The sequence below is a fragment of the Falco cherrug genome, chromosome 11, assembly GCF_023634085.1.
Source record: "Falco cherrug isolate bFalChe1 chromosome 11, bFalChe1.pri, whole genome shotgun sequence".
In the NCBI taxonomy this organism is placed as follows: Eukaryota; Metazoa; Chordata; class Aves; order Falconiformes; family Falconidae; genus Falco; species Falco cherrug.
In genome coordinates, this window is record NC_073707.1 from 19,577,768 (window position 1) to 19,599,214 (window position 21,447).

Here is a 21,447-nt window from a genome sequence, read left to right on the forward strand (position 1 = left end):
ATTTGATTAAAATGTTCTTATGTTAACCTCAAAAATATTTTCCAAGAATTTAGAGGAAGAGGAAAAAAAAGTCATTGCCTCCTGTTACTGAGCATCCATACTACAAAAGCAAATATATCCCAGGAAGCAGATACTCTACATTGCACAATAAGGCGGCAGCCACACAGGAAAGGTTGGGCTCTTGGCACAGCCCCTGAGGGGAAATGCTTCCTTGAAAGGACCCATTGTTGCTGGATTTGGATCTTCAGACTCCCATTTCTCCACTAGAATACTTGTGGTTCTCTAGGTGCTGGGATGGGACATCTTTGCCGTCTCCATTATCTAACCATAATAGTCTTGGTTATTTAATCAAATAGAAGGACTGAGTAAAGTTCACACCCCATGCAAGAAAGGAACGTCTTTTTGGAAAAGGCTTCAGCGCTCAGCTGGGTGTAATGGCGCCGTGCCTTACCCAAGGTATTTGAAACAGTTTAACGTTCTCTTCCAAGAATAAATAAAACATTTCATTGTGTCTGTTGTCAAAGTCTGTGAATTCTAACCCAAATGTTGTATACTCTTCCAAGAGACGAAAGAAACAATAAGCATCCGAGATAAGCGTTTACTTTATTGGATTCCCTGACTGTGGGACAGGTCTACTTCCCTCATGGTAGCCAGGTAGGAGATCCACAAATCTAAAAAGGAAACAAGGAAAGACTGTGTTTCTGTGTGCCTGAGAGTGGGAACAAGCTCTGGGCAATTTTGACTTTTGGTGCTTGATTTATCAGTTGAAAATTTTCATTTAATAGCTGCTGCTTGAAGGATGATAAATGAGATGCCAGGAAGGCTGGGCAGTGGAGTGCTTGACTAGTTGTCCTTGATAGGACCAAGTGCTTTCCTATATTCTCTTCTAACATGTCTTCAACTTGTGCTTGTGCTGTTGCGTTAATAAATAACTTGTAAGTGGTCTGAAAATAATGATCTGAAGATCAGTTCAAAAGTAAGTTTTGAGTATAGTATTGGCTGTAGTACTTTATCATGAGCAATTGTGGTACTGAGTTTATTGTTAGATTTAGAATTATCTTTCCATAATGTAGCATGTAGTCTACTATAAACATTGCAATTGCTATTACAGCCTGCAAAAAGTATACTTTACAAAGAATACACTCTACAAATGTAAATACAATTTTGGTTTGGTGATTGTTGGATACAATGGTCTTCCTTAAGCCTAAACACAGAAACAAAAGCTTGTATTATAACAGAAAGCCCGAGATGGGAAGTGATAAAATAGGTATTGAGTGGAGGGCTTTGTTAAAATTTAGCTCGTGTACTTGTAAAATTTCCATGTATTCATTAAACTATTATGTCATTCTTATTGTTAGAGCTTGGTTAGTTGACTAAAGTGTTAAGCTTTGTTTGCAGTACAAATTATAACCTTAAACCCTTTCAAAATATAGCTGGAGGATTTTTGATCTTCCATAGTTCTTTTTAGCTTGTATGTCTTACGCAAACATTTATTGTACGTTATGTGGAAATTTTGTATTTAAGGGTTCAGCTGCAAGCTACTGGAGAAGTGTAAATTGCATTGGCTTCCATCCGTGTAAGGTGCATTTCTCAGGCTGAGGGTGCCTCTCAAGGAGAGTATCTTTTGTGTTTGTAACATGGGCAACAACCTTGTAAAAATATTGATATGTTAAAATAATTCCGAAAGCCTTACAAATTTAAACTACGCATGTAAGCTTATCATAGTGTATGTTAAAGTAAAATATGATAACCTTTGGGTTTTTTTATGGTCACAAAAGTGATACCTCCAGACTTTGCTAAGTTGTATATTGGGTATGAAGCAATCTGTGTCAGTTTTGAAGTGGTCTTTGAGTGACATGGCTTTTCTGTTTTGGGGGTAGGTGAAGACAGGCGCTCTCACATGGTGTCAGGCTTGCCAGGTGGTGTGAGAAGTCTGCAGCGTTGTGCTGCAGCTCAGATGTATGGATCCCTCCAAGTCCTGGGTGTAACGTAATCCCATCTGCCACATATCATGGCTGTGGTCCTAGATACTAAGTGGAAGTTGTCACTGCAACAGTAGCACACATCAGGGAAGGAAAAATGCCAAGTGCAGGCATACCTGTATACAGAAGCTCCTTGAAGATTCTGATATTCCCTAAAAAGGAACTTTGGAGATTCTTTCCTTTTGAGGAGGTACTGAGACTTAGGAGTACCTTGAAGACAAGATGTCATAATGTGGATTTTAGCAGGGCATTCTTATAGCCTTTAAAATAGACTCCCAGCTTTTTTAGTTGCAAGTCTAGTTAAAAATGGTCATTTTTTCCATTTTGAGTGGCTGTAGGTTCTGTCAATCTGTTTTGAAAGCAGCCAGTGGATAAATTTTAGGGAATAGTACTTTATTTTTATAGGTACTGAAATAGGATCCCTTACATAAAGGAGAAAGACTGGAAAGCAAATATGGGACTTACATCCAAAACACTGAGCAAAAGCTTTAGTTTTAGTTCTTGAAAGCTTAAAATGTTCTGTTGAAGTTTGCTGGAGGTTTTTTTGGTCGCTGATTTTTAACATACGCAGCATGTTACGTGATATGGTTTGAGAAGAATGTGCTCCTAAATCTTTTTTTATCTTTATTTTTTCTGATCCTTACATCTTAGCTTTGTTCCTTGTCCATTCATTTATTGGTACAGCACATTTTAAGTCAGCATTTTAGATCCAGCTTTTCAGGTATTGTATGTGGAACTCATTGGCAGTTGGCATGGGCAGGAGCTGCAAGCCCAAGTAATAATAACTGATAAGAGTTTTCCTTCTATTTTTATAGCTCTATTTAAAAGTGTGCTTTTTCTAGATCATTGTCTCTTAAGCTATACCTAGAACTTCTTTCCTTGGCTGCTGGCAATTCTAGTATCAGGTTAAATATTGCACATGCGTTAAAAGTGATGTATTGAATGCAGCTGCAGCTTTGCATCATCAGTGCTGTCAAGTCTTGTGTAGACCAAGAGGTCTTATTAGCAGAATGGCAAAGGAGATCTTGAGTCACAAACAGATTTTTTAAAAAACTTTTTTTTTTTTTTTTGCCTGTTGAGAAAGGCTTCTGTGGTGCAGAGGAAAAAAGTTCTTAATCTTTCTGGAATAACTTTGAAGAAGCATTTTCATTGGTTTTTTTCTGCTGGTTAGATAAGGGGTACTTTGTTTTATATGCATGTGGACATATCAATTAATATTCAGAGCATCTTTTGGTATTTGGCCTGAGGTGTGAGTGCAGAACTGTCTTCCAGAGCACCGACTCCTTGGATGTGCCGAGTGCTCCGGTGCAGCACCTGGGACACAGCCCCTGTAGGGTACTGTGGGAAGCTGCATTCTGAGGCAAAGAATACATTTTTCCTCTGTCGGTTGCTCTGTAAAATGAATTGCCATCCTCTTCTGCTAAGGGTCAGCTGTATCCCAGGCTGTGTTTTCATCTTTCCTAAGACATCAGATGTGTTCTGAAACAGTGTATTCTCAGAAGATACATCCATGCTTTTTCCTGGTCTGTTACTGTTCTTCAGCTCTAGCGCCTCTTCATTTTTTAGTTTCATGACTGCCAGTTTGGCAGAGATTGGGCGTTATTGGTGTTTTGTATACGTAAAGCAATGGCTTACCTCCTGTAGGTCTGTTGCATGAATGCTGAAAACCTTTACTGTAATGTCTGGAGAAAAATGGCCTGTTTGGTAACTGCTCTCAGTGTGTGGGAGTTGCGTGTTCCTGGAGCAGGAATGTGCCCTGGTGGTAAACATCACCTTCCTAAGGTCCGTTACCTTGCGGGGTTCGTTCCGTCATGTGGGAAAGGGTTGGAAGTATGGGTCTAAAGTGCAGAAATGTTTGAGTGCCTGAAATAATGTTTGGCTTTCTAGTTTCAAAACAAAACGGGGTTTTTCTATGTTCTGACAGCTAGTCAGGATACAGTTGAGGGTGATGCCTATCTGCTATGCAACAGGCGCTAGTTGCAGTTAAGAATGACCAAGATATTTTTTCAGAAATCTGAAAGACTTGTAATGACATCAAGCTATTTATAAACTTAATTTTCGACTCCGGAGCTGTCAAGTGTCTTAATGGAGGAAATATTTCTTGGAAATAAATTCTGGAAAGGGATTTTTAGTCTTTTCAGTAGCCCTTAAAGATACCGTAATGGATTCTTTTGGACCCAGTAGAGCCATGGGTCACTTAGTAAGACACTAGATCAGGTTTTGGGAATATGATTCCTGTTTGATCTATACCATGATCTTTTTCTAGACAGGTCAGGTTTTGTTTTGGTCTTAATTCTGTTCCTGTAGAAGTTTATGGTGCTTGGTTCATTTAATGACAGTGATTACATGGGGAGCTGGGGAAGATTGACTTGTATTAATCATTGCATATAGGTGGTTTTTAATTTGGTCTTTTTCATGCATGTCTCTTGTTTTTCCTGTCTGCCTTGCTAGATCTTTTAATTTGCCCTTTGTGTTCTTGCTAAAGCCATGCTGGTTGATCCTTGTCTTGTACAGAAAAGGAACTTGTTGCTGTGACGTTCGGATAGTGGCAAAGTTCCCTTTTTTAGCTTTGTAGCACTTGATCTCTAAAGACTGTCTAATTTGGTGTATGTGATTTCTTCATTATGCTTTGTGATAAACTGTAAAATGCAGAGAGTAAGAAATGTATTTCTTAACTGGTGCCTTTGTCATCTGCCAGCTCCTCAAAATTAATGTTGTTGTCTTCACTCACGACAGCTGTAAATAGAAGGAAGGGCTTGGTCAGAAGCATATATGCTTTTAGCTGGGCAGATAGTATCAGGGCTCGTGCATAGACCTGAAATTGTCTGCAGGCTCCTGGTGAGGCATTTGTGGTTTGAATAGGAGCTGGACCGGGCGGCTGATGCCTGGAAGCGCAGCCTCCGCGCCAGCCCGCCACAGTCTTGCAATTGTTCAGCCACACTGGAGGGAAGAAGGAAAAAAAAAAAAAAGGCATTCCAAGCAGTGCCAAATTTTCTTTGATATGTTAATCTTTTGATAACAGTTTGAAAAGCCCTTGGAGACTTTTTTTAGATTTTAGACAAAATAGTTCATTTGTCAGGACTTCCCTTGTAGATAGGGTCTCAGTTATTAAGAACTGCCTCGGTAACTCATGATAACAAAAGCAAGTGCAGAGGACAGCTGCTGGACTGCTTGTTGGTAAGAGAAACTCTTAGTTATCTCAGGATTTTAACAAAGAGCTGAAAAGGATTAAATAAGGAATGTTTAAGACACAAGTTTGTAGGTTTATTTACTTGCATATTTTAAGCAGACAAATAACAGAGTGTAAGCATATGGCAACAACTTGATAATTTTTTAATGCATATCCATACATGGATTTAAAGACTTGAGGAGTCAAAATTATATTTTTGTCTGAGAAGGTCGGTATTTTAATTACCCAGTGACTGCAGGAGATATTAGAAGTTTCTTCTTTTATAGCTGTGGTCTTTCCAGACCTTGGATTTTTTTTCTCTTGAAATGAAACTTGCAGTTAAAATGGAAAACTGGAAGAATAAACTGATGGCAACAATATATGTATGCTAAAGCAGAATTAGTTTTTAAGGATTATGGGCTTGGGACAAATATTGAGGAGAACAGAAGGAAGATCTTTTTGCTTCCTACCGCCCCCCAAATGAAAGTTGAAGGGTAAAATTTGCACTGAAGTAGTTTATTATGCCAGCTATTAGAAAACTGACTTCAGATAAGCTAAATAGTCCTTATTGAAAGTGTGGCTTGTGGAACTCTTCAGGCATACTGATTGAAACTTACTGTAGTTCTTTTGCAACATTTTCCTTAATAAATATGCCATGAGTTCACTTGCAACTTTTATACAGTTGCTACAAATGTTTATTGCCTATAAATATTTTGGTAGAATACTTGGTATCCTGATTGTTTACTCAGGATAGATCAACAAATAGATACTGGTGTTGTAATCCAGAAAAGGTGCAACATTTTCTTCACTGGGGGGGATGTATGTGGTTTTAAGGTTTGTACCTTACTGTTTTAATTTCTCCAGTGATCCAATTTGTGATCTACTTTAAGTCCAAAATAATATTGACTGAAATCTGGAACTGCAGGTGCTGTCCTACTGATAGGTACATACTCTTCAGGACAGAGACAAATAGCAAATGCAGTTTAACTTAATTTTGATAGGCTTTTTTTTTTGACAAAGTTGCAGATTTACTGTTTAAGCTTGTGTTTCAAATGTGTGCTCTTAGAAGTACTTATGGTTCAGACACTGCTCAGCTGATTGCTATACCATTTGTTAAATCTATACCGATGTTCTGAAATGATGGAAGTGATTACATTCTTTTGCTCTTGGTGGCAAACAGCATTTCTTTTACAGACTTCAGCTTTTCTGACTCTAGAATATGCTTAGCTATGCAGTGGTAGCTCAGTGAGTAAAAATTATGTAAGTGGAATAACAGTAACTTCCACCATTTCCATTGGTTTTGGCCCTTTCTTTAAAAGGAATAAATAGTGCTTTTTGGTTGTTATTTTCAGTTTGTTAAAGGGGGAAAGACCACCTCCAGCTATTCACTCCAGGGAACTTGTGCTGGGGAGAGGCTGAGTGGCAGCCCTTGCATCGGAGGCACTTGGTGTTTGAGTATTCCTGAGTCCACACTGCTGCTTGTGAGTGGATTTTAACCTTCCTTCAGTTCATGTACTAGTAAAATCTCATACTCCATTGTAGTGCAAGGCTTATATTTAATTATATCCTTAAAGTATTAAGATGTTTAATTTCCCACTGTATTATAGAAGAAAGATAGATCAATCAGATGGCTGAAGTCTCTTCTGAATTGGTGAGATGCTGCTATTTATTTCTTCAGCCTGAGCCAGCAGCCTTGAAGTCACCTCCAGAGAGGGCACCTCTGTGGAACTCCTGGTGGTTGAGTTCAACCCCAACTTTCAGCAAGGCAGTGAGAAACGAACACAAAGCTGTTAGCATTTGAACTTTTGATGATGAGCTTTGGCTGATGACAGGGAGTAGACTCTGAGTGCTGTTCTTTGTTGCTGAATAGTAATGATTTTCATGACCCATCAACTAAGGAAAGATCTCTTACGTTTTCGAAGTTTAGAGATTTGAATTTGAGTTGAATAGAGAAACTTACAAGCACTATATGAAATACTGAGAATGTGTGTTAGTTTAAGGTTGTTCAATAAATGAGTATAAAATAATGCAGATGGAGCTAATGAAGTGAGTCAAAAATAGCCTCCTAATGCTTCTCATATATTCCCTGTGTGATTCTACACAGCTGTTCAAAGAACTTTTTGAATCACAGGAATTATTGCTGGTGCTCTCAGTGCTGAGATTTCCCTTTCTGCTTCTTCAGACTGACAACTTGCCGCTCCTTCCTAGCTGTGAAACAGCCCTAAATGAAAGCAGTTGCACTTCTCTCTCATGCTGCCGTGGCGTCCCATAAGGTGCCTGTTCTGACGTGTTGGCCATGTGGAAATCTCAGTTGAGATTTATTGATCTTGAAGCTGTTTGCATTTACTTTGCCACCTGGTGCTTTCCTGTACAGTTGTTGCTAGATACGTTCATCAAGATTGGAGTTTTGCCTGCAGGCACTGTTTTTGATGTTGCAGTACACTACAGCAGGGAAATGCATGCTTGTTTAAGAGCAGGCTAGTTCAAGTATGATAAATCTAATAATTCTCTCATGGAGCTGTGAACTCTAACAGAAATATAATTCTGTAAATAAAACTTTTTGTGGCTGCATGACTTATTGATGGAAAATGCAATTGAAAAAGTGAATCCTTAATATTTGAAGACAGCTTATGTGCTGTGGTAATAAGTACTGTCTTCTGAGAGACATGTATGTGCAGTAATTAAAGGCTGTACGATGTCACTGCAGAGAATGATAGTTAATCCATGTCTTGGCAGGTGAGCACTGGCTATTCAGTGGTTTTACCTGTGGCAGGTGTTCCTGTGGAAATATGAGATGGGTGCATTAATTATAAATTGTATACAATTAACATGTACAAGAGCACCCAAATGAAGGTTAGGTGCAGTTTTGATTTCAAAAATTTAGCTTTTTGACTTGGTATCTTTGATTTTCTTTGTGTGTGTGATACTGAAACTTCTGACGAGCCTTATACTGTGTTGTAGCTTTTTATTTGTATTCCCTATAGGGATCTGTGTGCACTATGTTAATCTCATACAGCTTCATATTTTTTTCATGCCTTTCTGTATTTGTGAAACTTGTGATCATAATCTGTCCTCAGAGTACCCCTCGAGATTTGCAACTATGAGAGATATACAACAAGAAATAAACCCATTGATACAAATTAAATAGTAAAATAATTGGAAAGAAGGGAAAAGGCTAACTGACCATTAAGCATGTCTTGATTTATAAATATTAAACTAGGGACTAAACTTTATTTAGCATGTACTTATTTTTCTGCTCAGGTGAGAGATGCACATCTCTTGAAGAATAGCCTGGCTTCTGAAAGCAGCTGATTGGAGCTATTACATATGGAATGATAGAAATGTATATTCTTGACCTACTTGTAAGCTTTTCTTACAGGTTTAATTTATGTTTCCATCTGAAGTGTGTAGAATGTACCAAAAAATGCTTGCTGCATGTGGAATGTAACCAAGTTAAATTGGTACAAGCTCTTTTCTGTCCTTCAAAGCCTGCTGTTTCTGAAGTATTTCACTTGTATTCAATCCAGTGTTCAATCACAGAGCTTTACTAGAGCTCCTTGGGTTGTTACTACTGGAAACTAGTAACAGTGCAAGCTTGAGATCAATTGTTAATATGCGTCAGTGTGTTTTATGTGTATGCACTTAAAGAAAATAAAACAACCTAATACATACAAAATCAGCAATGTTGCTTCAGTTTTTAATTCTTTTGTTGTTAAAGGTCTTCCATATCTCAAGTTGAGAAGTTCCATATCATACTAAACATGGAGAAGGAAGAAAAGAAATTTGTCAATAAAGCAGAGGAAGATGAGATGGTAATGAATTCTGTGTGTCTACACATTTTCATAGTTTTCACTCTAAATGGGGCATGTTACATCAGGAAGTAGACTGTCTTAGTTTAAATCACTTTAGCAATTTTATAAGGTTATCCTCAATAGTATTTTTTTGTATTAAGAAATCTTGTCTTTGGATAGGGTACATTTTTGTTGAAAGCCTTTGCAAAGTGCTGGGTTGCCTACATTGAGGTCATTAGTCCAGCAGATAGCACCAACAGATTTTGGTGCTGCACTTTTTTTTTTTTTTTCTTTTTAAGGAAAATGGAAGCTAAGTGGCTTGTGGTTGGTTTTTTTGTTGTTGTTTTTGTTTGCTTCAAATCCTGGAGCTTTTTTTTTTTGTCGTTTAAAACAGGTTAATTTTCCATAATCTGACTGTACTGAGCATATCCTTGCATATTTGTATTTTTGCTGATAAGACCCATTCCTTAAAGCATGGCAAACAGTTTTATGGATATTTGGTAGCACATAAACTTTCCTTCCTACCAGAGCAATTATCTCTCTTCATTTGTCCTGGAAGATGCAGCAGTTAGCTTTGACAGGAAAATAGTGGCAGCTGATCTTTAAATTTCTAGCCCTTTCTAGAGACAGCAGAAAGTAATTGGGGTATGCAGGAATTGTTTTAAAAAATGGTAGATTCATGTGAATTGAAGTCCTTGTTCTGTCTTTGTGCATGCTGCTAGGAAAAGCTGTTCTTCGCCAGACTAGCTCTGATATGGAGAGTAAGCAAATACACCTTACAACAAAAAACGAAACTGAGATGCTTATGGTCTGATCACTAAACCAAATGCTTTTTGGAGGAAATAACTTTGTTTTGCCTTAAAAGAAGCATTAACCTCTCACACTATCTTTCACCCACCTGTTTTTATTGGTAAAGAGTGAATACTAGCTCCAATGTTTTGGGGGTAACAGAGAATGGGTTTTGTCTATGCTTTTTGTCAGCTGAGAAGGCTGCAAAACAAACTTTTTGAAAAGCCTTTTCTTAGGAAAGGAATTTGAACAATTTCTAATACTGTTTAATGAAAAGCACAAAAAATTTGCAAAAAGTTGGTGTCAATATGAACAGTGTGGGTGGGACTCAATGGGAAACTTCACTGCCCTTTTACAGCAGGAAATATAATCTAATGATGTAATGTGAAACTCGGGAATGTAACACAGCATGCAGAAAGTCACTGAACTATTTTCTGTTCCTGGCTGTCATTAGGTTAAGTTGGTACTTGCCTTTGACCAAGGCACACTTAATACTTTGTGGGTTGTTGGGTTTTTTTGGGGTTTTTTTGTGGTTTTTTTTTTTATTTATTTAAAATGGGTGAAGAGGATCTTTCCAGCTGGTGCAAGTTACAGAGCCTTTGACAGCGTGGCTTGCTGTTTCTAATGTTTCACAGTAGCATTTCTTGTTAAATGGAAGGCAAAATAAGCCACTTTCTCTACTAAAAAGCAGTATTTGATAAATATATTTACAGGCTTGTTTAGAAAGTATGAAATACAGCTAGTACCAGCAATTCAAAACTACGCGTGCTAGCTGGTCAAATGCTATTGTAAAATCAGCATTTGACAAAACCACATAGACTTTTGCTCTTAAGTGCTTAGCTGACTTGTGCTGTTTTATGGTCAAAAACTCTGCTGTTCACTCAGTTAAGGCAGGTTGCGCTGCACCCTCAAGCCTTAGGGAGCAGTGCAGAGAGGAGACAGGTCCTGCAAGGAAACGTTTTAAACAATGTGGATGTTCTGCCTTTGTCAGGCTATTACTAATATTTGTATTTCTGACAGAGCGAAACAGTGTTCCTTTTTGTTGCCATTCCATGATGTATTAAGTCTTTTAGAACTTTCCTTCCCCTAGAAAAGCAAAAGGAGAAAATAGCTTTGAAATTTGATTTGCTTTAAATACCGCACTATGTGAAGAATTAACGTTGGCTTCCCGAGTCAGAGTAGTTAAGAGGGTCATTGTTTTGTTATTTGTTTCCCTGTTTCCATGCAGGAGATCTATGGCTATGATCTGTGTCGCTGGAAGTTGGTGCTAGTTACTGTAGGAGTGATCTTTTCTGGTGGCTTTCTTCTCCTCCTCCTCTACTGGATGCCTCAGTGGCGTGTGAAAGCAACGTGCAAAAGGACTACGCTTAAAGACTGTGAAGTGGTTCTGCTGAGAACAACTGTAAGTCTATAGGAGGGTGCGCTTCTCCCAGTTTGCAGTTGTTTGGCATCCCTCACACTGCTTGCTAAAATAAGCAAATCCTTGCCTGCGATGATTTTGTTTTACAGCACTGCAGAACTGTGCTCCTTGGTAATGCAGATAAATTTGCTGCTCATATGAGACGCCTGACAGCTGTTTGCGGAGGACATAGCAAAAAGAAAGTCTTTGCTTTTGGATTTTAAGAATTAAGTACATGAATGTGGTTGTCATCAAAAGTTACAGAACAGGTGCCTCGCTCATGTAACCCAATAACATGGTTTTCAGGTTTTCCTTCCCCTGTTCAGCAAATATACATTTGTTGAATTAAGGTGTAACTATGGACCCAAGTGCGGCTTGATTTCAGGTGATTTTCTTCCTGCACAATTGCTGTGTACAATCCCTGGTTATGATCTGTGTTACTTGAAGTTGCAGGGTGAGTGCAGCTGAATGCATAGGAATCCCACAGTTCCTCCAACTATAGAACAATTATATTAAATTGTGAAGGGCTGAAGGTGTCAAAATTCAAGTACCAAGACTCATTGCTTAAAACAAAACCAAAAATCTTGCAGTGCAAAATATATGCTTTTAGAATTGTGGGAAGAAAATGTATTCTTAAGGTAGCTGCTGTTAACTTGGGGCTATCTTCTGTGGTTGTGTGTGGGCTCTGCTAATCTCCGATCTGTTGATGACACATTTTGCTACAACTGTTGCAATAAATGCTGCTTAAATGCTGTTTCAACCAGCTTGGTGTTTTCCTTCTTTTTAAGGATGAATTCAAGATATGGTTTTGTGCAAAGGTTCGCAATATGCCTTCTTTGGTAGCCAATCCTTTACAGAATCCTAACGCCACTGTACACAAGGTTTCAAATGGCCATGCTGTTCATTTTTGTGATTCTGCTGCAGAAGAGAATAAAAATGATTTGAAAAAATATTTGCCTGTAAGTAAACCTGCAGTACTACACTTGCTAATTTTCAAAGTATCTGAAGTAGTATCTAGAGTAAACACACAGAACACAGCACATGTGAACTGCCACTTTTGTCTAAAAGGCTAACTCATTCTTTGGGTGGAGCACAAATCTTTTCCTCAATAAGCTGTTACTGGAAATTGTGGAATACTTGGAAGGTTATTTTGAAAGAGAAGTATTCATTTTTCAGTGAAGTTTTTCTAAATTCATTCTGTTGCTGTTCAGAATAAAGCCAGTCAGAAGAGAGGTGTTAAGCAGTGCTAGTTTAATATGTGTGTCTGTTGCCCTTGCAGATTCGTTATTTCACACATCACAGCGTGAAGTATTTCTGGAATGATTCAGTTCAAAGTTTTGATGTTGTACGGTAAGAATATTTTCTTTTGTGTTGTGCTTCAAACTTTTTTTTTTTTTAATGCAATAGCATGCCTAAGAACGTAGTGAAAATTGGTAGCATATTCTGACCAGCTGTTTTATTTCATTGAGTCTTTGTTTGAACCACAGTGAGAGCAGGGAAATTTTAACTCTGTGTGACTTTGGAAGGAAGGTATTTGTTTAATCTACCTTTATCAAGCATGATTTGTATAGGGTGACAGGCTGCATGCCTCTGCAGGCTTTTTGCCTGCTCTTGGAGTGTTATTTGAGAATCAGAGCACCTGTTTATAGACAGTAGTTCTCCTTCTATAAACTCTTAAAAACTTTCCTTCTGATGGAATAACTTGTATTTTCTGCATTGCTGCTGAGCTAGACCCAGAAGGAGTATCTAGGAATAGGGGAATTCACTGAATACCTTGTTGCTCATCTTTGTGTAGGTCTGTTGCTACATTTTAGTCCAGTTGAGCTGGATTTGATTCCTGTTACTTTTTAGTAACAAAACCAGATCTCTACCATTGATAGAAAATGGGTTTTAGTAGACAGTACTAGCTGCGCTCAGTGAATATGATACACCATATTTTCTGTTGTCATGCAACAGTGCTGCTGGATGTTAGGCTTGAGAAGAAAGTTCTTTTTTCTGATGCCACTGATATGGCCTTATCATAGTGCTAACAAGTCAAATGAATACAGACTTCTCTGAAAACTACTTGTTAAAATGAGAACTTCAGATCAGAAATATAACCTCTTTTTAACCTAAATCAAAGTTCACTGCATTGAATCATCATGTGGAAAAGTCCAAGCACTACATATAGACAAAATTAATGACCAGTGACTGAAGGAGAAAAAAAGCCAAAATTTCTGTAAGAAGAAACGTACTCTGCAGACATTTCTTAACGTTTTTGAAAAAAGTGTGTGAAAACAGTATGGCAAGTTATCAGCAATGACAACAATTTAAAGAAATGATCATAATACAAGCAGTTACAAACCTGAGCACTCCTCTGGAAGGGTGTAAATCTGTCAGTTCATACATCAGTAATTAAAAACATAAGCATTTTTTATGTTAAGCCTCCCTTGAATCACAGTCTTACAGGTAGTGACGCTTGTCATTTTGCATTACAGGGTCTTGTTTCCATGCTTGTAGTGTTGCTAATTTAAACTGTTCAGGGGGAATATTTCCCATAGATGAGATTAAAAAAAAGACACAAACCTAAATTTTCATGCTAAGAACAGGTATGGGAAAAAAAATCATATGACTCCATGTGTTTAGAAAAAATGTTGTTCCTTAGCATTAAAGCAGTGACTTGAAAATTGGCATTTGTTGGCTGTTTGACTGTGCCTTTTGATGTTCTTGAGATAACTCAGCCAATTTATAAGCCCTGGAAAAATCTCAGATATGCCTGTGAAGTTATGTGAGCATTTATTCAATTGCATTCTTGCTGATATGCCAAACTTTCATTTGTTTGATGTATTAGCAATGACTGAGCCTGACCACTTGTTCAGTCAGGTACTGTAGCTGGGCTGCACGCCATTATTTAGCAATTGGATAATAAACAGGAGAAACAGCTGGATTGAGACATATCCAATACTGGCAGAGTACTAAGTCACTTTTGCACAAGGTCAGATAAGAATGAGTTTGCTATAACTGTTGCCTAAAAAAGTGAAAATTGTGTATGATCATGTAGTGAAGTACTAGGTACCACCTGCAAGGTAACAGCTGAACTAAGGAATGATGAATATTTTGAAAAAGTGTCTTAAAAATTTGTCCTTAACAGAGATACTTCTTAATCTGCTCTTCAGTTTATGTAAAAAACAGAAATTGGTATTAGGTAGTAACATGGTTGAGAATCAAGTTAGTATTTGTAAAGAGGTGGTATACGAGACTGAAGGCTTACTTTGTTTCCTGCTTTTTTTCTTTTATTATAGTATAATCCGTAAGGCAAGCAACACAGCTATAGTTGTGATATAAGCACAATACTGCATCATGAAGATAGATTCACTCAGTGCAGTTCATTATGCAGGTATCCAGAGACAGAACAGGTTGATCACATAATTAAAGACTTAGAATAATACAGAAGGAAGGCAAATAAAGTTTTCTTGGACCACTAATTCGGTTATGAGAACTTGAGTTTCATATCATTGTTCTTTTTATAATAATGTAATACTAAGGTCACTGTTTTAAACACAGGAAATGCAAGTGTAATTGTTCTTAAACTAAATCAGACTTGGTCGCACAGCCAAAGAGGATGCAACTTTGACCTTCTATGTCTGTTTGTTTTAGCTAGTGTCAACTGAACCTCTGAGTGAGTTGATGAGTGCTTTATGTAATAAACTGTGTGCATGCAGGGATTTTTTTAAATGCCCTGGGAATTCACTACTGTAACAGTACTGTAAAAGGCAGATAACATCCTGCGAGAAGCTTTGTCTTGCGTGGACATTACACACATAGGTATTCATGTTTACATACGAAGTACTTAGTGTTAGGGACCCTTCTTAAGCCCACTGTTACATTCCTTTTCATGCAGGAAAAGAAAAATCGGGTAATTTGGGATAGAGTGGGATGAAAGGCACAGTTATTAACAGAGAATTGTATATTTATTCATCTAAATATCATAATTTTAAAATCCTTGAACTAGAAAAATTTTAGAGCAGCCTAAACCTGTGGCCAGATTAATACATTAGCAATTTCACCTTCTGTTCTTTTATGAGATGCTGGTGGAAACATGAGCCTAGCATTGGCAATAGTGGAGATGTTTAAAGCTTTCCCTGCATTCTAGAGATTTTCATGTATGCACAAGGAGGTTTTTTTCACTGGGTCAACGGAATCATTTTTGGTAGATAACTTAATAGATACCCGATGTGAAAAAAGACTTGTGTTGAATAGTGCTGGCTTTGTCATGTCATCTGTGAAAGCCTTTTGGAAGGTAGTGATGTTTGTTTGCCTGTGCATCCAAAGTCTGTCCGCTAGAAAACGCCTGGATATTGGGCATGGTAGGTCTGATTTACTGAGTCTGATAGTTGAAATGATCCTGTAGCTGTAGACATAGTGATGTTACAGGTGTGCTTGCTAATCTGCAGATCTTCTAAATCAGAGCATTTGCTTTCACAGCAGTTGGAAAAGTCCTGTGAAGATGAGTCTTCCAGTGATAAGGAAGTACTTAAAATGTAGACTGTACTTTACTTAGTCATGGATAAAATTTGATACCAAGATGCTGCAAAATAGCTTCAGTATAGATTTGGTAAATTGATTAATAATTGTTTCCAAAATGCTTCCATTGCTAGAGACAAATGATGATAATTTGAAGAAATATTAATCCATATTGATTTCATATAATGTTCATATAATGCTTTATAAACTTACTTTTTAGAGGCCTTTGAATACGCGTTATGCTAGTATTTAACTTAATTTTTAAGTATAGCTCCATTTTGACTGAAATAGTTATGACTGTCCTGAGTAAGATGTGTCAAGGAGGGAACTGCTTTTAACATCTCATTGGTATCTGCAGTTGTGACAAAAATAGCTAGAAAAACAGTAATCCGTAGACTTTGCTCTTTTATAATTCAGTGTAGCTCTTGGCAAAGACCTAGCTCTTCTGAGTTACTGAATACTTAATTTTAAATATCAGGTTTCTTAAATAACTCATTGACTTTTTTCCTTTACTTAGAGGCCTAGATGAATCTACATTCTGTTCTTCAATTCATAACGAACACAGCAGAGGACTGACAAAGGGAATGCATGAATACAGGTAACACTACAGTATTTGAGGGAAGAATGGTTTTTGTTCCAATACTGGTGCAAACTAGAAGACAGTTGAGTGGTTAGTGTTTACAGACAGGCTCTTACACTTCCTCCGAAGAAGGCTGTTAACGTATGAAGTTCTTGTTAACTGTACTTGAGTAGGAACTAGATTCTTGATATTGTGTTGACTGACTTTTCTCAAACTACACTGACCATGGGAAGTGGAACTGTTGCTTAAAGTAATTCAGAATGTATCTCTGAATATTATTCCTTCCATATAACTCGCTTTTAAATGACATAAATGTTACCATAACATATTGTCATTATTGAAGGGTGTGTATGGGTTCAGAGGCAAATAAACCGATTTTCAGTGGAAAAGTCCATCAAGGGTTCTTTAGCTGGAAAGCTGGTCATTTGTCTCAAGCTGCAGATTGTTGAAGGCTTGAAGGGAACGCTGAGGGAGATCACTCTGCTGCTTGTTTTCTTTCACATCCTTGGTTAATGGTCATTGTGAGAGAGGGGATAGTGTGCTAGATGGATAATAAGGAATATTGGATGCCAGAGAGCAGCACACCTAGCCTAAACTGTAACTGATTTCTTCTTTTAGGAAGATCAGGCTGAAACTTCCCAGGTCTCAGGACTTTGGCTTTAATTCTAAAAGCTTAGTTAGTATCACTGGTGTGTCCCGTAACTTGCTTGGGTCTGTCTCTGGCTGGTTGGGGCTAAATGCATTCCCCACTTTTTCTTTTAATTTTGGTTGGCAAGAAATAACTGGGGGAAAATATATTAATTTTGTAACATACTATTTTAGACTAATAGTGTAGATATGCCTCTCGAGGGACACAGCTGAAGTGCATAGTTAGAGAGGAACTTAGTCTAGAAAAAAACCTTTAAAATGTAACTGGAATGGAACATAGTTCAGGGCTTTATTCTCAAATGTGAACAGCAAGCTGGAATATTTATTGTGAAATTGTAGATATGTACTTAATTACGGGTGTTCTGATTTGTTGATACACTACCCAAACTTGCATTCCTGGCTGGCTTTTTGCAAATGAGACTTAGAGTTTAAAATACAGAAGCATCTGCTTGCTTATCATTCCATTTTCTGTCATTTTGTGTCTTTTCCTGCAGTAGAAGCTTTTCCTTAAGAACATCTGTTAAGGGTCTCTTCATGTCAATGTCATTTAACCAGCTCGGATCCCATCAGAGATTAGTTTCTTGTCCCCCCTTTCATGATTTGCCTTTCTTCATGCTAAGAATAAAACTAAGATACATGACCATTAAAATAGTGTCTTACTGCAGGGTAAGAGTTAATACTTGTTTGAGCTTAAGTTAATGAGAACCCCATGCTGGCTTTCAGAATGACATGTTTAATAACATTGGACCTATACAGAGTTTACAGGGAAATCTTACTATGAAAGAACCTAACATTAAGTTATAAATTGAAGTATAAAGTAATTATCTTTGTATTGGAATATCTCCCTAGGTAAATGTTTTCTAATAAACACCTTTTGAAACAATATGATAAATAAAAGGGGCCACTGATTAACTATTATATTATACTTTCTCATACTAATGGAATTTGAAGTCAGTAAGATTTCTAATAAAAATTTTAACTGTCTTCATATTTTTCTTTTTTTTGATTCAGAAAAGCATTCTATGGAGTAAATGAAATTGCTGTGAAAGTGCCTTCCATTTTTAAGCTTCTGATTAAGGAGGTAAGATCTTTACTTTAACAAATTAAAAAAAGAGTATATAATTAAAAGTTACTTTAAGTACAATGGCTATTGGACTGATCTTCAGATAGTAACATAAACCAGAAACCTTCCCCCAGAGCCCAGCACTATAAAGCAAAATGGTATGGACCTTTATTTTTGAGCTCTCCAAACTTCAGAGGCCTTAGCTGTAAGGTTTTCAGAGCTCATAACCTGGTGCCTTAGCGAGGATGTTAGAAAATGTGTCAGAATTCTTTGAGAGGGTATGCATCTTATTTTTTGTTGTTAATTTCAAACGTAAAATGACTGTGTTCTCCATGATCAGCCCAGGGATTATACATTACAGCATTATGCATCAAATCAAGTCTGTTCTTGCATATACTTCTGTTGGATTTGTTTAATTTTCCTTGTGTCAGGTGGATTTGAATAATTAACTTGTTACCTGTGTGCTGTAATAACGCATGATAGGAACGTGAACAAAGAAACTCTCCAGCCTAAACTAATGGAGTGAGAACTTGAGGTGTCAGTGCATTTATTAATAAGAAGTAGATATAACATCCAAATTAATTTAAGAATTGGAACTTACGTGTATCAGATGTTCCTATCATTTTGCTTTGAGATATATAGGAAAATGCACGCAGTCTTAGAAGTATGTATTCTTGTATTATTTTAGTGAGAACTGTGCTTTTGAGGGGTTGAGGAAGTAGTGAAGAAGAGGGATCAGTTTAGCAAAACAAACAAAATGTATAAAGAATTGAAAGCTTTATCTCCTCCATGGAGGGAGGAGGATGACTGACTCTTTTCTGACGGAGAATACATGCGACCTTTTGGTGTAACTTTAATGTTCTGTCATTCTTCTAGGTTCTCAACCCTTTTTACATTTTTCAGTTGTTCAGTGTGATATTGTGGATCACTGATGAATATCACTACTATGCATTAGCAATTGTGATCATGTCTGTAATATCCATTGTTAGCTCACTCTACACCATTAGAAAGGTAAGTTCAAAGAAAACAGATGAATCTATTCAGCTTTTTACTGATGGGTTTATTTTGATGTGAAATTGCCTGCAAATCTTTCAGAATTTCAGAGGTATACAGATAGAATATCGTTACGGTTTCCCTCTGAGCTGAAAGAATTTGAATTTACAGTTCTCTTTGAGACCCTTCTCTGCTGATTTTCCATACTGTTGATCAGTATGGAAAATACTTCAATAAGATCTGGACACAAGTTTATGTACAAAGTTGTATTGACAGTAGTGATTCCATCTTACGTTATTTTCTTCTGTTTGAAAAAGTACAACAGAACTGAGTGCCAGCCAAGTGTGTGGATTGTTAAATTGGTGGTGCTTCTTTCTCTGTAGACTTTGCTGTAGCTGATGGAAGTCATAGCAATTACTCTTAAATGGCAATCTCTGAATCCAGACCAGAGACAAAAAAACCCCTTACTTACCCAGATTCATGCAACTACTGCACTTTTTACTTATGTATGTTAATGACCAAATGTATCTGTAACATTTTATGTGTCAGTGTATAGTTGCTTCCAGTAAAAAAAAAAAAAGTAGGAACCTGTACAGGTTGATGCACTCAAACTTTTATTTGCCCATAAGTTTCTTAAACTATGTTCAAGAGAATGTTTCGAGTAACATTTTGTTGTAAAAGAACATTAGTAAAGAATTTCATGACCTCTACCTGAAGAGACTGAAGGTGCGTTTAGAAAACAACAGGCTGTGCTTCTAATAATGAACTGTTTTCTCCCCTTTGCAGCAATATGTTATGTTACATGACATGGTAGCAGCTCACAGCATTGTAAGGGTTTCTGTCTGCAGAGGAAATCAAGGTAAATCTCACAGGCAGTCTGGAAGTTTAAATTGTTCATTAAGTGTGAGTGTAAAGTCATTGTGCATCTGGGTTTTCTTTGACCAGCTTGAAATGCTTGCATTATTTAGCAAAATTGCATGGGAAATGGAGAAGTTGCAAAGTGGAACTTAGGATAGTCATCTGTTCAGGATTATCCTTCTAGTTTCAAGGTTTGTTCTAGGTTAGGTGCTTGGCCTGCTCCTGTTTCTCATTATCTACCAATCTAGATACATAACTGTTATTGTAGTTTCTCTCTTAGCTTAAAGATGTGCATGCGTTTGGTTTCCATTGCAATTTATTACCCAGGAGGGGCTGCAAATTGATTTCTGGACTTTTGCTCGTTTGGATACTGCAGTAGTTGAAGATGGTTAGGTTATGGTGTGTGATACTGTTTTGTAAGACATGCGTTTGTATTGGACTCGTGTCTTTATGCCGAAGTCATACTGTAGTTAATTGTTATTATCTTTTGTACAAGCCTGATCAATTTATTATTATGAACTATAGCCATGTGCTCTAGAGTTTAATCTGTGATGGAATTGGGCTTATCAATGACTTTTTCTGTATCTTTTAGAAAACTTTTCATAATGCCATTAATAAAATGGAGTATAATTGTAATTGTCACCACCTGGGTCTTTGCTCATGAGGATTTTTATCAGGTTTTGTAGATGGTGGCTATTTGCAGGTAAACTTGTTTGTGTTTTAACACTCAGAAACAGAAGAAATCCTTTCCACTGACCTTGTGCCTGGAGATACCATGTTGATTCCATCTAATGGGACAATTATGCCCTGTGATGCAGTACTTCTTAGTGGTACTTGCATTGTAAATGAAAGTATGTTAACAGGTAAAGTAAACTTGATACAGTATTGCGTGGCTAAACATACCGGTTTGTAGCTGTGTGCATGCTTGACTTGCAGTACATTCTAGCAGAAGTGGATATGCTTATTTTGCTTGAAATGTGGATGTTCTTGCAATTACAGATACTTCTAAGTACATACTTAAGTACTTGTGTTTTATTTATCTGCAACAGCTACCTGGTACTGCTTAGGCAACTCCAAAAATGAGTGATGGTTTCTTGCTGAAAAGCTTTCTTCTTGACAGTTTGTCTTCCTGCCTCTTGACTTGGTGTTCTCAGTGCAAATTGAGTTCTGCAGTGTGTTTCTTCAGAAAGCTTTTCCCTAAGCTTTTTAGCTGTTTCCAAGAATGAAGGTAGTGAGTGGAGTGTTCTGCTGTATTTAAAAACAGAAATTATCTCAAGTTGTGCCTGCATACTCTGAAACTAGGGACCTGATGTATTTGAAGGACAGCTTCACTGAACAGGATGGAGTTTTTGTTATTCCTAGGACAATCTGTCCAAACTGGCAGCATTTAGAAAATTGTAGTTCAAAGAATGTGTGTTTTATCATGTTCAATTCTTTGAATGTGCTTGAGCTTCTTGCTGCTGTTAGCAACTGATAAAGATCGATTGCAGCCCTAGCTTGAGTGTACTCAGCCACCAAAGGAGCTGAGAATAATATTCTTCAGCTTCTAGTTTTTCTGAGTAAGGATCAGGTGATGGTGATGCCTTGCAGCAGAAGGAAGCTTGTCCTGTTTTCTTTAATGAACTCTATTTTACATCAATGTGATTTGAAGTAAGAGGCACAAAAGCTGTAT

General features: G+C 37.3%; 1 protein-coding gene across 5 annotated transcripts in view; it reads left to right on the forward strand.

Annotated features, from left to right (window-relative positions):
- Nucleotides 1–21,447, forward strand: part of ATP13A3 (ATPase 13A3) — a 58,753-nt gene that overhangs the window by 13,242 nt on the left and 24,064 nt on the right. For 4 of the 5 annotated variants that reach the window (XM_055723446.1, XM_055723447.1, XM_055723445.1 and 1 more), the window contains 9 exons: nucleotides 8,870–8,963; nucleotides 10,960–11,133; nucleotides 11,919–12,089; nucleotides 12,410–12,480; nucleotides 16,151–16,231; nucleotides 17,873–17,942; nucleotides 18,801–18,935; nucleotides 19,704–19,776; nucleotides 20,507–20,638. In XM_055723446.1, coding sequence (XP_055579421.1) covers nucleotides 8,870–8,963; nucleotides 10,960–11,133; nucleotides 11,919–12,089; nucleotides 12,410–12,480; nucleotides 16,151–16,231; nucleotides 17,873–17,942; nucleotides 18,801–18,935; nucleotides 19,704–19,776; nucleotides 20,507–20,638 — 1,001 coding nt within the window. Of the gene's footprint in view, nucleotides 1–6,503; nucleotides 6,633–8,869; nucleotides 8,964–10,959; nucleotides 11,134–11,918; nucleotides 12,090–12,409; nucleotides 12,481–16,150; nucleotides 16,232–17,872; nucleotides 17,943–18,800; nucleotides 18,936–19,703; nucleotides 19,777–20,506; nucleotides 20,639–21,447 lie in introns of all 5 variants that reach the window. The other variant, XM_055723448.1, reaches the window with a different exon arrangement.